The sequence below is a fragment of the Pelmatolapia mariae genome, linkage group LG8, assembly GCF_036321145.2.
Source record: "Pelmatolapia mariae isolate MD_Pm_ZW linkage group LG8, Pm_UMD_F_2, whole genome shotgun sequence".
Classification (NCBI taxonomy): domain Eukaryota; kingdom Metazoa; phylum Chordata; class Actinopteri; order Cichliformes; family Cichlidae; genus Pelmatolapia; species Pelmatolapia mariae.
This window is the reverse complement of record NC_086234.1, coordinates 17922501-17939324: the sequence shown is the minus strand read 5'-3', so window position 1 is coordinate 17939324 and position 16824 is coordinate 17922501. Positions and strand designations below refer to the sequence as shown.

Here is a 16824-nt window from a genome sequence, read left to right as displayed (position 1 = left end):
AAGCAAGTGGAATCCACGCACATATTGGGCTAAATTTCAGCTGAAAAATAATTCTAATAATGATTTTCTGACTGAAATTGGCCTTTAAAACAAATATATTTGCCTTTGCATGATTGTTGCAGGCAAATATCTGGTTTTTACTTCTTGTGGGCGCGAGCACCACAGAGACACATACCTAACAGTCTCTGTTGTAAATGCGTGATATTTTTAGCTTCCGATAACAATTAGAGAACAGAAGTGTGGTGAGCTGTCTGTCTGCTACAGTGGTATCTAAATGTGTCATTGAGGGTGTTCAGTTCCTTCACATGAAATGCCAGTGACCAGGTAAGGTGATGAGGAAGGATTGGAATAAACACTACACCAGCTCAGACTCTGTGTCTGAGTAGTTTGTGGTTTTGACTGGCTTTTCCTGTTTTCACAGTTTGGAGGAACTGTTTGCCTTTGTGAAACCACACCCATACCTTAGTGCTGGCTGCACCTACTTTTATTGTGGACACTGAGAGACGTTAGTGGCAGGGAATGGGGTTTCAGCAGTAAGCCACAAGGTGAAGTATGGTCAGAAAAAGTCACTTTTAGTTCTTCTGCACACATTTCTCACTGAGATCGACTGAAAGGGAAGCATGAATGACACAGGAGCAAAAGGAGAAGGAGGGAGAATAGAAGAAGCTGGTAGAGATAACAACACAGACATTATCTGCCAGACTGAGAAGAGCCAGGTAAGTCAGCTTTTGCTAAAATCTTTCAGCTGCTGTTACGATATCATGGTGGCATGTCAGCCAAAACAAAACAAAAGAGAAAGGAACCAACAAAAAAACCCTACATTTAAAGAATTTTTTTTTAAAGTGCAAGCTATACTTGAAAAATTCTCACAAGGAAGTTCCAAGTAACAGTGATGGTGAGCCGCCCACAAACTTCTTGGAAAACTACATGCAACAAGCTTTGCAAACGTGCCCGTGAACAAACATCTATTATTTCGGCTGCAATTTGTTGATACAAAACTTGTCTAACTGGTTGATCGTAAAACAAGCTTTAATAAGTAGAAACAGGTTCAGTGCAACATTTCTATAGCAGTTCACTGACTTTTACTTAACAGAAAAAAATGGAAAGCACACTTATGTCTACTAGTCTACATACAGCATCCTAAACATAAGCATGTAGTTAAGCACTTCATCATGTTTACTAATAACGTTGATGATGGCTGCATTCCATTCCAATTAGCTGCTGAGGTGATGCATTCACATTAGTGAGTAAAGCAAAGCTTTTGTGAAACAATGAAGCTTTCAAAGCAACTGTGCTATAATTGTATCAAGATTTAAAAAAATTTCTCACACTCATCTCCACACTGACACCTGCTATTTTTGCAGCTTGCACACTGAAAAAAGGCTACTTATCACAGAAAGAAATATATACACTACAAATAATTATGATCAACACATATTTGGGAAAAACAATTGTTCAAGTAAGGGAAGAACAACGCTGCCCCTGCTTCCTGGAATGATCTGCAGAAGGAACTGAGATTATCGGAATTGGTTACTTTGGGAGAGTTTAAGTCTGTTTTAAAGGAACGAGAGAGTGGCTCTTTTACTCAGTGTGATTGTTTTTAATGTACTCTTGGTTTGATCTGCTGTTGTATATTTTGCACATGTTGTTATGGGATATTGTATTTGTTTTGAACGTTGCATATTTATGTGGTATGCGTATTTTGACTTTTGTTGTCATGATGCCAGGTCTCTCTTGAAAATGAGATTTTTAATCTCAATGAGATTTTTTTACCTGGATAAATAAAGGACAAATAAAAAAATAAAGAAAAACATTGAGATTGTTAAAGACAGCAATCAGTAGCTGTAAAGACAAGGTGCTTCAGCAAAGACTTTTTTTTTTCTCTCCGACTGTTAAAATACGTAAGCCTGTTTTAGTTGCTCAGTAATTCAGTGTAACGCCCAACAAACCAATTAAAACTGTTTATATTTATTGTGATAACTACCAAGACTTTCAGCTGCTTTTGGATACAATGAGCTGCATATTTCTTCCAGTCTTCCCCCAGCCTTGAAAAAACAAAGACCCCCCCCCTGAATACCAAGGCTAATTTAAAAGAATAGAAAAACATGTTTTTTGGCTTGTGGGTTGTGTTTTTCTACTACAGATTATGTGCATACACAGACTCACTGTTAAACTAGGCTCAGAAATCTGTAGACGTTCATCACTATTTAACAACATTTTAAAAATCCTTTCAGAGTTGGATCCCCAAAATCATCAAGAAACGAGTGTGCAGCACCTTTGTAGAGGATTCCTTCAGGTACTGTGACCTCGGCCTTTATATAGTGACATGTCTGTATTTTAAGTAGGTTGTCTTGGTGATGTTTTATGCTTCCACCTCTCTCAGTAATGGTGCATTGTGTCAGTGTGGGGCTGCGAGAGATGACCATGCCTCTGTGGCTGTTGGAGATTATTTCAGCACAGCGATGTTGAAGCACTGGGAAAGTGCGGAGCACTCCTCTGAACAACCAACTGATGCCTTTGGAGAGGTGCAGTTTGCAGGAGCCAGCAAGAGGCACAGCTATGTGGGTGCTTTTCTTTTTGTCCCATAACGCTTTATCTCTACAGTTTTTGAAAATGTGAACACGTTATTAAAGGAAAATTCCTGTAAAGGTGGGTTAAATAAAAATAAAGATAAATCTGGAGCTCTGGTAGTCAGTACTTTGAGTTTTCCTGACCTTAAACCTACTACTGCTACACCTGAGTAAACAAAGTCAGTACAGATAAAGTGACAAGATTCAAACCCATAAGAACTCAATGTTGACACAGGTATCACTGCCACTTTACACACTTTTTTTTTTTTTTTTAACATTGACTTTCCTATAGTTTGCCAGACAGTAAAAATGAGTCTGGGCTCTTATGGGTCACTCTTTCAAGCGCCATTTTCATTTTCTAAGTTTTAATTACAATTTAAAGGTTCAAACAACTGAGGCATCGTTTTAGCTTTAATACTAGATCACAGTTCATTAATTTACAAGTCTTTGGGCATTGTTGACGTGCTTGTTTCCTTTAATTCATCAAATCTGTAAACTTAGTTCCTGCGCCTGTCGTGGAGCACTGAGCCTTCGGTGGTGTACAACATACTGACAGCCCAGTCAATATGGGGTCTTGCTCCACCCAACCTGGTTGTTTCTGTTGTGGGTGGAGAGGGCAGGACACAGGTGAAGACCTGGGTACGGGAGGTTCTCAGGCAGGGGCTTGTGAAAGCGTCACAAAGCACAGGTAAAAACTTTATGCATCTGTGTCAGTGCCTTACAAACTCATCTATGATGTTAACAGTATGATTGGAATTTCTGTGAGCTGTTTGCTGAAATAGTTTATTGTTGGTTAGCAGATGCCATCATATTTTTAACACAGTTCCCTATGCCATTAAAAAATGTCTCTCAACGCATGGCTTACCTGAACTTAGTTTCTAGATTTTAAAACTGCATAAGATGCCCCAAAAAGCAGATTCTGTTCATCTGGACGTAGCATTTCAGCTTTGAAAACAGCTGAGACGCTTCCTTATCTGGATAATTGAGCATGCATCAAGATATACAAGTTGTCTTAATGCAGTCACATAAAATTGCGATAGTGCATTAAAGTAGCAATTGTACTCATTTTTACCCAGCCTCACTGAGGAGTACAAGTGCATCCAAATGAAGCTAAACATGAGCCTGGGTAAGGCTTAAAATGCAGCAATGTGAGCATCTGCTCCCACACTGGCCAGTGGAAGGAAAAGGACTCCATCAGAGGCCATGCAGCAAGCAAAATCTTTTCTCGGTATAGAGCTATAGTTTTCAGTTACCTCTACAGGAAAAACTAAAACATGGATTTGGGACAAGTCGACCAATGTGGCACAAGGCTTCATACACCAGAGAAGAAAGCTGGTAATTGAGCAGGTCCGACACCAATACAAAGTAAAAGGATCCACAGAAGCAAACTCACAGGCCAACTGACCAACCTGGAACACAGTAACCTGGAAGGATATCTGGGAAAATGGAAAGAAGCAGACTCAGAGCCAGCTATGATGTCCATTCAACAAACCAAAACATCAGTAGAGAAGAGAAGGTCCTATGTGTATGTTTGTACCAAACTCCAGCAATTCTGAGGCATCTCCTTTACCAGCTGCAACACCAGCCTATCTCAAGGCCTTTACACCTGGAGGCTGGAACTGCCAGCAATGCACTCACTCATCCAATGTCTGAACTGCCAAACATAATTTCCGTTGTGAGAGCAGGAAGAATATTTTGTGAAGTTATCAGCAAGAGTATGCACAACCCTCCTTGACCCGGGACGTGCAGGTAGACCTTGATCACAAACTGCTCCTTCCAATAGAGATAATAACAGCTTATCTCTGGCCAGACCCCATCTTGTGGCCAGAAGACGCTATGCGTCCTGGAACACACCTGGCATGTCAGGTGTTGTTGTTGGAGATGTTGTGGGCATAAAATTAAATACACTTAAGACAAAGAGTGCCTATCCAATGTTCCCAATAAAGTAGTTTCCTCCCCTAGCTCTCAAGACACCAAGATGGAAGCAGTAATGATTGCTCAGTGGATTATTATAAGCTCTAATAAAGCATACTATATTACTCCCTGGACCCTGGCCTTATTTTTGTGCACCAATTGTGATTTTCACTTTTACATTTTACACTGCATCCCAACTTTTTCCACAACTGGGGAAGCATTTAGTGACATGTCACAGTAATCTACGTAGTATTCAGGTTGAACCAGGCCATTTACCATTTATCTGTTTCCCCCAGGTGCATGGATCTTAACTACAGGCCTGCACGAAGGTGTTGGCAGGTGTGTTGGACAGGCGGTGAGAGATCATGCAGCTGCAGCATCTTCGGTGTCCCTCAACAAGGTGGTAGCGTTGGGCATTGCTCCGTGGGGCCTCGTGGAAAATCGAGAGCAGCTGGTCAAACCTCAGGTAGTACAGACATTACACATTTAAACATTTTTCAAAGCATTAAAAAAAATCATGTTCACCGTTATTGTCCAAAAAGTTCACTTAAAGATTTGATTTATATTTGTCTTTTTACTTGTGTTTTTTGTTTTAGTTGCTTATAATTAATATAAACAGCCTTTTATATGTTCCAATTTTAAATGACTAAGCTTGTGTGGATTTTAGTGCTCAAAGTAAGGTAAATCCATGCTTACCGTGCATCCTCTCCATAGTCTTGGGACCAGACTGTATTTGCATCTTCTACTGAAACACATATAAGTAAAGAAACTTTAGTATACTCGGTTTTCTATTTCTGCAGGGGAGCTTTCCTGCAAAGTACAATGCCCCAAACGCATCACAGAACTCCTGCCCCCTGGACAACAACTACCAGGCCTTTCTGCTGGTGGACGATGGTAGTGTGGGCCGCAGAGGAGGAGAAACAGAGTTTAGAGCCAGACTGGAGGAATACATTTCCCAGCAGCGCACAGGCATAAGAGGTGAGAGATGGCACCATAAACTTTAAAGTAAAATATTATGAGGGAGCTTAAGGGAAGTTTTATCTGAATACCAATAACACATTGTCAGCCCAATATTTTCCACTCAATTTTTTTTAGCTAAAGTTAATTGAAAGTTATTTGTGTTTAATTTAACAAAAACATTTGATCAAGATTAGAAGATGCTAAAAATTGTTGTATCTTTTTAAAGGAAGCGGCAGCATTGAAATCCCTGTCCTTTGTATGCTGATATCAGGCGAAACAGACATGCTGAAGGTAAAGTCTCTGCTTTATATGTTCATTATCACAACATTAATTGTGACTTAGTATTTAAATTGTGTGAATGTTTCATTCATGGTTTTTGTAATGTCTGTCAGAGAATGGATCTCTCTTTAAAAAGCTGCATCCCCTGGCTGGTTCTGGCTGGCTCAGGAGGATTGGCTGATTTCTTGAGTGATGTCTTGGAGAACGTGTCTTCAGCTCCAGCTGTGCCGTCCTCTGGTGAAGGCCACAGTGAGGCTCTTAAAGCTCCCAAGGTGGATCTTAAAGACAGAGTGGCAGAACGGTTTAAGAAGCATTTTCCTTCAGAGGCACAGACCGACAAACTAGTTGAGCAGGTGAGTGCTGAGAACAGATGCACTGCATTTACTCTACAGATGAGCTGGAGGAAACACTTTCTCTCTCTGCATATTTATCAACTGCAGACTAGACTGTGGTATATTTTAGCACTGATATTGAGCACTAAATCTAAGTGTTTAGCTTGATCTTACTGTCAATGTGTCAGGATCACAATTCCAAGTTTATTCACATTATATTTTTTAGTGTAGTAATTTAAAAATTACTTTCTCAATTTGTTACAAATTGTTGAAACTTTAGACTGTTATTTGTTTCACCACAGTGACAAAAAGTTAATTCACTCACAAGCTGTGAAAGTTGTTTTTATAGAACCAAATCATATATGCAAGCTTATAAATGCAACTGATCAATCAGCACTAGCCCAAAATCAGAATCTAATAGCCTTAAAAAGTACTGTTTACAATAAATTAATGCATTAGTTTTCAGTGTGTTTTAGAAACATGAAACAGGGTATTCAGGCTGCTTTTTCACTCATTTGCAGTCCAGTCCTTGTATCTGACCATTTTCAAAGATGGTGTAGTGCAATTTTCAGTTAATAAAGTCTGCAGTTGCAACTGTTTTTTTTTCTCACCCGCGCTGTTGCTGGCCAGAGAGCGACTCCCACTATCTTTCTCCAGGAAGCACCTGGTGCTGGCCTCATACAGTCAGCAGATAACATAGTTGAGCAGGCTACGCCAGGTCATATTGACCTTCACTATTAGTAATTATACAAAGGAAAAAGGATTTAAGATAAGGAAGCCATTCAGTGTGAGGCGTGTTTATCAAATCTCATCATTAAATCCATCCGCCAATGTTTCCAGTTCAGTTTCTGTAAAAGAACCATTACCAGCGGTATTGCTAGGGATGAAGGTACACACGCATCACCAAACATCACACACACTCCTTTGTGCCGTTCTATTTTACCATGTCCAGATGTTTGCCATCAGTGGCCAGTGGATATGACTGAACCTGTGGACAAATGGATACAACAGAACATCTAACTTTGTTATTAGTGCCTTTCAAAGTCTGGGATAAAACTCCAACGTAGCCATGTGTTTCCACACAGCCACCACACATCAAACAAAACTGATTGAAATTTTACAGCAGAGTGATAGATCAGCATTTTCTTTCTATACAGTGCTTTGTGATCTTTACTGTTGTAAGGTAATCAGTTTGTTTAAAACAGTTTAAAGCATCCCAAAGGCCTTTACAATTATCATTTACTGTCCCCACATCAGTGATGGCATTGTGGAAAACAAAACAATCAATCACATTTAGCTCTAAATGTAAAAGTTAATTCTTTGGATGCTCAAAGCATGTTTCAGGCCTAGTAGAATCCCTTAATTAAGTGACCCCCAAATCCCTAACCCATAGTCTGGGTTGTCAACTGTGCATGGACTGGTCCCTGCTTCCCGCTGGGTCTCTGAAGATTTCTGAGCAGCAGCCAGTCTCAGTCTGGAGTTTCCAACCTTGGGATGATTTCTTCCAGCAATACTCTAGCTACTGCATCTGTACCTCCTTTACTGGAAGGAAAAACTTCTAACTATTTTGAAAGCATATCAACCATCATCAATCAACATTTTACTTTCTGTTCAGTGAACTTTACTTGTGGGATATCAAAAGCTTATTTGTACTACCTGTAGAGTTTTGATGACTGTACATGAATTGTTAGTCACACAAATCGTAGAAAAATCATAGAAAAGTAAACCTGGAATCCCTCCATGTGACACATTGTCCTTCCCATGTGTCAGTTTACCATAATTAGGAAAATGAGATAAAGAAAATGTTAGGTACATTATTTCTTAGACAATATCAGAGCTTCTCCTCTGGAGTATCTTTGCTCCAGGCCTGTAAACCTTTGTTAGGAGATGAAGTTAGTGTGGTTTTCATGTTAAGGGAGATCTGTCTGGGGATCTCCTCCCATGAAGTGAGAGGAGGGCTTGGCTTTAGTGCCCTCCGTCTGCACTGGGTGAGCTCCCCCTCCTGCAGCTCAATTGGCTTTTTAGGTTGTTGCGGTGGGTCCAGCTGCAGCAGTGGTGGGTCAGGGTCGTCGGGGGTGGGAAAGGGGAGGACAGAAGTCCAGGTCAGCCTTGGCTTTCAGGGCCTACAGAGCAGCTTGCAATGGCACATAAGGAGAAGAACAAACTGATGGGGGTGAACAGGAAAATGATGCGTTGTGTGCTGTGTTATGCAGAGGGGGGCGCAGACTTTAAGATACTCGGTCGACCTCCTGTGAGCCTCTGCCCCGGAGCCATTAGATCCTTCGTCTAGTTAAGCCGTCAGAAAATTGCTTTGGACTGAAGCCCAGAAACTTGCGCCACTCTTCCCCACCCTTTGGCCAAACGGAGAATGCTAGTGACTAATAAAACATGGTGGACACTCAGTCACAGTCATTTCTTAGCATGGTGTGCAGTGTGCCCTTAATAAAATTTCAGGAAACTGGACAGGTGGAGGACATTGATTATTATTAATTTGCTTTTTAAATGTTTTTTAAGTTGAATTTTTTGGTTCTACCCTTCCTTTACATCTGAGGGGAAAAATGTGAGTAATAAAATAAAGCTGTAAAAATTTGCCTTTGCTGAGATGAGTCAACATTACCTGTTGTTTTATGTGGCACGTTGTTGACTTATCAGGTGTTGGCACCCTGTTCCTGTCACGGCACTTGGTTTTGTGTTTGATTTGTATTCCTTGATTATTGTTATTCATGATGGTTCTTGATGGTTTTCTGTTCATGTTATGTTTGTTGCTTTTAGCTACTAGTTTCAGTCACTGTGTCCTCCCTGTGTTCCACGTTTCATATCCCGTCAGTCATGTCTCAGTGTCAAGGCCGCCATACATCATATTTTACTTGTAACATACTTACCTATGTTAGTGTGTTCAGTTTTGCTTCCCTTTGTCTTGTTTTGTCTGGTTAGTCCCACCTGTGTTTTTACCTGTCCCCCAGCCTCTCATTATTCTGCCTGTGTATTTAAGTGTTCCCCTGTTTGTTGTCGCAACCTCTACGTTGCTGTGGGTCGTGTGTAGTTCCATGTTCTCAGGTCAAGCCACTAATGACCAGGAGCTTCATAGTTCTAGTTCATGTTTTGTTTTCTTTAGTATACATTTGTTTTGTTTTTAGTTTGTTTCTCTGGGCCGCTTTTAGTTAAGTATTCTTTCTCTGATTTTAGCAATAAACTCTGAGACTGAAATCTGAGTTTCATGTACGCGAACAGCTGACAAAAGACTATATAAAAATAGACATTTTATATCAAATATATCAAAATATGTCAAAATTTCATCTTGTCTATGATAACAGAATGGAACAAGATGATTAAAATGACTCTGTAATTCCCTTCTGTTTTGAAAAAGAAAAGTAAAATATTAAGACAGCACTGACATGCATTCATATTTACGGAGCCCCGCAAGGGACATGGGAGAAAAAAAAATTAAGATAAAAGTTTTGCGAGATCTCGCAGAAGTTTTAGCCGCATTCGGAGGCCGCCAGCTCGAAGCCGACCGGGAGGTCGAGGCACGATGTGCTGGGAGAGCGGTGTTCCCCCCGGCTATAGTAGGTCTCGACCTCCCGTTAGCTTCGAGATGGTGGGTGTCAGATGTCTCCGAAAACGTCGGAGCACTTTTGCAAATATGTGATGTCTTGTAAATCGAGTAGATATTTGACGTTTACACAGCTACATTCACGCCTCAAAATATCTTAAAAGTTTATTTTGTGACCCAGAAAGAGTAATATTACAACTAAGTAGCTGCCGCCATTGTTGGAATTCAACTTTTGCGAGATCCCGAGTTACCTTTGCGAGATCCCGAGTTTGTTTTGCGAGATCTCGCAAAAGTTCATCTTAATTTTTGTTTTTCTCCCATGTCCCTTGTGGGGCTCCGTACACACTAAACTCAAACTCAGATTTGGCACGCTTGGAGCTTGTTTTTAAACTAAATTCAGAGTATGATAGTATTAGAGTGTGTGTTGATTAGCTTATCTGTCATACTAGGAATTTATCCTGCCTAATCAGAACACACAGGCCGTGCAATTTAATCTTTTTCTAAAAAAAAAAAAAAAAAAAAATGTGATCATGTCTCTGTCATTCCTGTTCCTTTTCCATCTTCTGTCTCCAGGCTTTGAACATTTACCAGAACAGACATTTGATTACAGTCTACCACGGAGAGCACGAGAGTCCAAATGACTTTGACACAGTCCTGCTTAAAACACTCGTGGGAGGTATGTATAAGAAGACTGTAATTTTGCAAAAGAGCTGTAACAAACTTTTTATCTTATTTTGATTTTTGTGTTGTCTTTGTGTTTTTCAGCAAGTAAGCAACATTCATCAGCTGATGCCAACCCTTATACTGATGAGCTGAAACTAGCAGTAACGTGGAACAGGGTTGACATTGCCAAGAGTGAACTCTTCAATGGAGAAATCCATTGGAAGGTGAGGAGGAAAAAAGACATCACACAGATGTCTCATTGAAAGAAGAATTCATACAAAACATCACACTATACAGTCTATTGTAACACTTTTGACAAATAAATCACTGATTTATTTGTCAAATCTGATTTATGGAGGAATATTTGGCATAAAAAATGTTGACCTGTCTTAAAACACGATCTTCTTCCTCCAATCAAACAGTATAAAGATTTGGAGGACTCAATGACAGATGCGCTGATCAATGACAAGCCCCAGTTTGTTCGGCTTTTCATTGAGAATGGTTTAAACATCCTGGAGTACCTCACTTATGGCAGGCTGGAAAGACTCTATCGCTCTGTGCCAGATGGGAGCTTACTATATCAAATGCTACAGCAGTGCCTAGCTGAGCGGCTGGCAATGGTGGAGCGTCACTCCCCATTAGAAAAACAGAATTCATCCACAAGATTGTTGAAAGATAACAATCAGGATGGACCAGTGAAGGAGGCCACCCTTTTTGAGGTAAGTTTGGGAATCAAAGAGATTGTCCTTTTTCATTAATTATGCTTAAATAGATTAATAAAGAATGTGAAGAACATCTGATACTGTTGTGCTTATTGTCCCACCCACATGTTTCCTCAGGTGTCAAGGGTCCTGGAGCTGTTAATGGGTGATGTCTGCCAGCCTTTCTACTATCAAACTTTGAGATTAGAGTTCACCTCATCCAAAGGGACAGCTCTGAGGGTACTCTGAGCCTTTCACAATATGCACACAGTGTTCTTGTGGTTATAGGATTTCTTTTTCATGGTTGACCTGATAATAAGTATTATTTCTTCATTTATTAAAGCGTGCCAGTAAGGTTCTGCGTGGACATTGCAAGTATCAGGACCTGTCCTGCCCCCATCCCTGGGCTTCGCTTTTCCTCTGGGCGGTATTGCAAAACCGCAGTGAGATGGCCATTTTCTTCTGGGAGATGGTAAAAGCTCTGCGACAAATTTAAAAAAAAATGTTTTACTTGTGTTCAGCTGGTTTAAAAGCCACAGTCAAGATACAACTGATTTCTCCAGTGTTAATAGTTCTGGAGTGGTGCTTTTCCAAAGGGTTATGAGGCGATTACTTCATAATTAACAGAAGAAAAAAAGGAATTGAAAAATCATCTTATACAGATTTACAGTATGTATGACAGAGTCCTCGGTGTATGAATGGATAAATAGATTATTTGAATTTGTTATTTGAGTGAAACCATAGTTTTTAGGTGAAGTTAAGCGATATTGGACATTTGTGAGAATGAGATGCAGCTAGTGCTATTTGTTACATGTGTGTCGTTAATTACAATGTGTTGTTAATGATTATTTTATGATCTAAGCATTGATTATATTAATTGTAAATCATATGATAACATATGACATTATGTCTTATCACAATGTTAAATCTTAATCTAAAAGCAAATAATTACTATAAAATAATCAAATTCAATTCTGAACTCGCTAGATTTAAGCATTTAGTTTTTAAATTAATATGGCTAACAGCAACTGTTGAGTAGATGTTTTCTTACACACTCCAACTTTGTGATCAGAGTCAGCAGTTAGTGATGATAATCCTTTTTTAAGCCTGCAGCCTCTGTAAATGTTACATAGTTGGGAATGAACTAGTACATGAGATGCTGCAGGTTCTACTCCAGCTTGCAGTAGATCTTGTGAAAAATAGCAGTAGAACTATAAATCTAAAATACATATATATAGTACCTTTAAGTAAATTGCTAATATCACCAACTTAGACTTCATGCAGCAGGTAAATGTGTTAATGATTGCCTGTGTGTGCTGTACCAGTTAGACTACTTCAACAGAACGAACTGAGATAATAATGCAGACAGTATTAGATACAATGAAGTTACTTTTTGCACCCGTGTCTTTGCTTTACTTTCCAGGCAGGTGAGGCAGTCCTGAGTGCTCTTGGTGGCTGTAAAATACTCAGAGAACTGTCCAAACTTGAGGTAGAGAATGAAACCAAACTCTCCATGAAAGAACTGGCCCAGAAGTTTGAGAACCTGGCACATGGTGAGACATTAGAAGAGACAATATTTGTTATCTACTTTCATAATAGTTTCATGAAGTGTCCTTTGAATTTTCCTTTTAACAATTGTAGCAAAACCTATCTAACACTTTACACAATAGTAACTAAAAATTTCATTACAGTAAATATCTTTCTGAATGTGCTGTAACTAAGTTTAAGGATATAGTTCCTCCAATGTCATCTTCTTCAGTGCTAGAGTACAGAGCAGCTACTTAAACCTGACTCTCACAGAGGTGTGGGAGAGAAGTTTTTGACTCTTTAATATAAGTCTCAAATATGTAGCTTAAAGCAGATAACGTGGAGAGCTGGAGAGGAAATAAAGTTCTTACTGTTCATCACTGATGAACATAAGAAAATAAGAACAACTCCTGGTTTCTTTTCTGCCGTGTAACCAGATTGAAAGAGTCACATGTCTGTTGAGCTGAATATTTCTTACATTTTTAAGGAATACATAAAATTTGAAATTATCTAATTTTAACCATTTGAGAAAATATAAAGGTTCATAACCATTTCACATATGTAATTATGTACATCTATGTTGAATACTCGTAACTCATAGGGAGTTACAAGTTGGGGTTTTCTTTGTGTTATTGTAGGGTCTTTACTATACGACATAAAGCACCTTTACATGACTATTCTTGTAAACTGGCACTATATAAATAAACTTGAATGTCATGTCTTGTGTCCACTTTACCTCAGATATTTTCAGCTCTTGCTATCGGAGTGATGAACGCCGATCCTTCACCCTACTAATTAGGAAGTCTCCTGTCTGGGGTCACAGTACTTGTCTTCAGATGGGTGTGAGTGCTGACGCTCGGCTTTTCTTCAGTAATGATGGCGTACAGGTGCGTTAGATTTTTAACCTCTTTCTTTCATGTTTTTTTCCCCTGTCCTGTATGGCAGTTTAGCTGAATTGCAGAATCAGAATTGTTCACTGAAGGCCAAAAAGTGCCAAATAAAACTTCACAAGTACAGTATTCCAGCATTTGCTGTAATTGCCCACTTGATAGTAATATTTTATTAGAGCTTAATTAGGATATTCTTTATTTTGGATTACTACAAACATAACGGACAAGACCAGGGAATGGAAAAGAAAAGAAAGAAAGAAATTGAACTTGGGGAGAAGGTGCTTCAACACCTGTTGAAGCACCAACAAAAGCACCAACAAAAAACCAAACAGCAGAGAAACCACAGCAACAACCAACATATGCATAAATAACAATGACAAAGTTACTGAACAGCACACAGTATTGATAATGTAAGATATTTTTAGAGGCAGCAGCAGCCCAAGATGGTGTGTGTCTTTAAGTACCCGTGTGCACATCCAGGTAAGGAAATCGTGAACTCCTGATTCTGTTCGTCTGGATGTAGCGTTTTCAGTGGGAGAAACGTTTTGTCGCTCATCCAAGTGACTTCCTCAGTCTCAGCTGACTGCAGGTTTCTCAAACCTTATAAACAGCACATTTGAACAATAACTGAAACTATCACAGCCACAGAAACAGCAATTCGAAACAACAACATTGCAGACGTGGAAGCAGAGCAACTACGGACGAACGTTTTCGGCCTGTCTCAGCAATGCAAAGCCCCCAGCATCCAACATCAGCATGGAGGCGAGGAAGGCACTCGCATCACTTAGTAATGACAACAACAGTCTCATCCTTCCAGCAGACAAGGGTAGGTGCACAGTATTGCTAAACCAGAAAGACTATCATGAGAGAAGTTTGTCACTGCTCAGTGATGAAAATACTTATGAGCCCCTGAAATGAGACCCAGGAAGTGGCTACAGGAAGAGGGGGATAGACTGTCTGAAGCTGTTAGAACAAGACAATGCTATTGACCGGACCTCATACCACAGGCTGTACCCAGGGGAGTCTACACCAAGTCTGTATTGTTAACCAAAGATACATAAACAGGATGCACCTTTAAGGCCGATTGTCTGTATGATCAACTTGGTCACCTATAACATCTCTAAGTTTCTGGCTTCGATCCTCAACCCGCTGGTAGGCAGCTCTGAACACCACATCCAGAACACTTTGGATTTTGTTGAGAAGGTGAGAGATGTCATTATGGAGACAGATGAAACAATGGTCTCGTACGATTTTACGTCTCTTTTCACTTGTGTTCCAGTCACTGAAGTGTTGGAGGTAGTTTGTAAGAGATTGCAGGATGACCCCAACTTCAGCAACAGGACCACTCTCAGCATCGACCAAGTGTGTTTGCTTTTGGAACTGTGTCTTAATCCTACCCTGGAATGCCACCAAGTCATTGGTTCTGGTATATGGATAACACCTGGGTGAAAATCAGATCTCAGGATGTACCACAATTCACAGATCACATTAACTCGGCGGACCAACACATCAAATTTGCCAGGGAGGATATGAAAAGTGGCAGGTTAGCCTTCTTAGAATGTGAGATTTCCATCAGTAATGGGGGACATCTAAAAGCTGATGTGTACCGTAAACCTACGCATACAGATCAGTATTTAAGCTTTGACTCTCATCATCCACTGGAGCACAAACTGGGTGTCATCAGGACGCTACAACACAGAGCGAACACCATCCCCACTGACACAGCGGCCAGGGAAGCAGAAGAACATCACATCAAGAAGGCCCTGAGTAAATGTGGTTATCCCAGCTGGACTTTTGTCAGAGCTGGGAAAGCACCTAAAGAAAGCTCCAGCCGATCCAGGAGAGAAGGACAACCACTGCCTAAGCGAAAACCTGTAGTGATCCCGTATGTGTCAGTAGTATCGGAGCAGTTGAGACACATTTTTTCTAAACACCGGGTCTCTGTGGCTTTTAAACCCCAAAACACGCTGCACCAAAAATTGGTCCACCCCAAGGATCGCGTCCCCCGACACGAACAGAGTAACATAGTGTACGCTGTTAAGTCCCAGGAGGATTGCCAGGATTTATACATTGGGGAAACCAAACAACCTCTGGCGAAGCGGATGGAACAACACAGAAGAGCTACCTTGTCAGGCCAGGACTCCGTAGTCTATTCACACCTACAGGCCAGTGGACACTCTTTCAATGATGAGGATGTACACATCCTGGACAGGGAGGAACGCTGGTGTGAGCGCGGAGTCAAGGAGGCCATTTACGTGAAAACGGAAAGACCATCTCTGAATCGAGGGGGGGGGGCAAGGGTACATCTTTTGCCATCATACAATGCTGTGATTGCAGCCATTCCCCCACTTTCTGTGAATGCTACTCATGGCCATTGATCAGTGGCCTTTGATCAATGACCTTTGATCAGTGGTTGTTGATCAATGGTCATGAGAATTTGCATATTAATGATGAAGGAACTGACCTCCCAGCCCATTGTTCCTTCAGTGGGCTGGTTTCAGTCATTATGCAAATCTACAGTTTATAAGATTGGGGAAACCTGCAGTCAGCTGAGACTGAAGAAGTCACTTGGATGAGTGACGAAACGTTTCTCCCACAAAACGCTACGTCCAGATGAACAGAATCAACTTTTGGGGAATAACGGAAACCAGCCCACTGAATGAACAATGAGCTGTGAGTTCAGTTCAGTATATATCTGCTTTGATTATACAGTTCAATCAATACATATACATTACCTATAAATAAGACTATGTAATGCACAATCCCTTTCATGTACAGTACAATAATTTAAATTACAAAAAAATTAAATACAAAGTAAAAATGGCAGGATTCTTCAAAAATAACACATCCTACCTTCATGTTGTGCCAGTTAGCTGCTGTTGATTGATAAGGACTCATTTTCTGTCCTCTTCCAGTCTCTGCTGTCCCATATCTGGTGGGGTGATATGAAGAGGAACACAGAGGTTTGGAAGCTCCTGCTCACTTTCTTCTGCCCCATCCTCTGCTACACCAACCTGATCTCCTTCAGGTTAAAGGCTTGTTCTTTTCAGATTAAAGGTTTGTAAATGTATTTTGATATTTTTTTTAAACATTTGCTACATATTTTACCTCATAGAAAACAAGATAATCAGTTGGAAGAGGAGGAGGGAATTCCTAATGAGGATGGGCCAGACCAGGACACTGACAGTCTCTATGGGACCACCGTCTTCTCTTTGGATGACATCAAGCACCTGTAATATGTCTACTTGCACTCTTCAGTGTTAATCTGTACAACATCAGTTTGTTATTTTTATGTTATTGATTTGCATTAGCTAAAGTCTAACAATTAAATCAATTTTATTTTCGTTCTTACACCAGTGATATTGACTCAAAAGGTCACAGGAGTGGTACCATTAAAGGTGAGCCCTGTTTAAACAGTCATCTCTGAATAAGTGT

The 16824-nt window shown here is 40.2% G+C and overlaps 1 protein-coding gene across 1 annotated transcript in view; it reads left to right on the top strand.

Annotated features, from left to right (window-relative positions):
* Positions 1 to 620: 620 nt before the first annotated feature.
* LOC134632971 (transient receptor potential cation channel subfamily M member 4-like) overlaps positions 621 to 16824 on the top strand; it is a 27995-nt gene continuing 11791 nt past the window's right edge. The window contains exons 1-18 of the mRNA XM_063481848.1: positions 621 to 716; positions 2235 to 2296; positions 2384 to 2561; positions 3072 to 3258; positions 4781 to 4950; positions 5285 to 5462; positions 5671 to 5735; positions 5837 to 6076; positions 10182 to 10284; positions 10374 to 10495; positions 10694 to 10990; positions 11111 to 11212; positions 11316 to 11444; positions 12396 to 12525; positions 13241 to 13386; positions 16305 to 16417; positions 16505 to 16621; positions 16747 to 16787. Coding sequence (XP_063337918.1) covers positions 621 to 716; positions 2235 to 2296; positions 2384 to 2561; positions 3072 to 3258; positions 4781 to 4950; positions 5285 to 5462; positions 5671 to 5735; positions 5837 to 6076; positions 10182 to 10284; positions 10374 to 10495; positions 10694 to 10990; positions 11111 to 11212; positions 11316 to 11444; positions 12396 to 12525; positions 13241 to 13386; positions 16305 to 16417; positions 16505 to 16621; positions 16747 to 16787 — 2476 coding nt within the window. The remainder of the gene's footprint in view (positions 717 to 2234; positions 2297 to 2383; positions 2562 to 3071; positions 3259 to 4780; positions 4951 to 5284; positions 5463 to 5670; positions 5736 to 5836; positions 6077 to 10181; positions 10285 to 10373; positions 10496 to 10693; positions 10991 to 11110; positions 11213 to 11315; positions 11445 to 12395; positions 12526 to 13240; positions 13387 to 16304; positions 16418 to 16504; positions 16622 to 16746; positions 16788 to 16824) is intronic.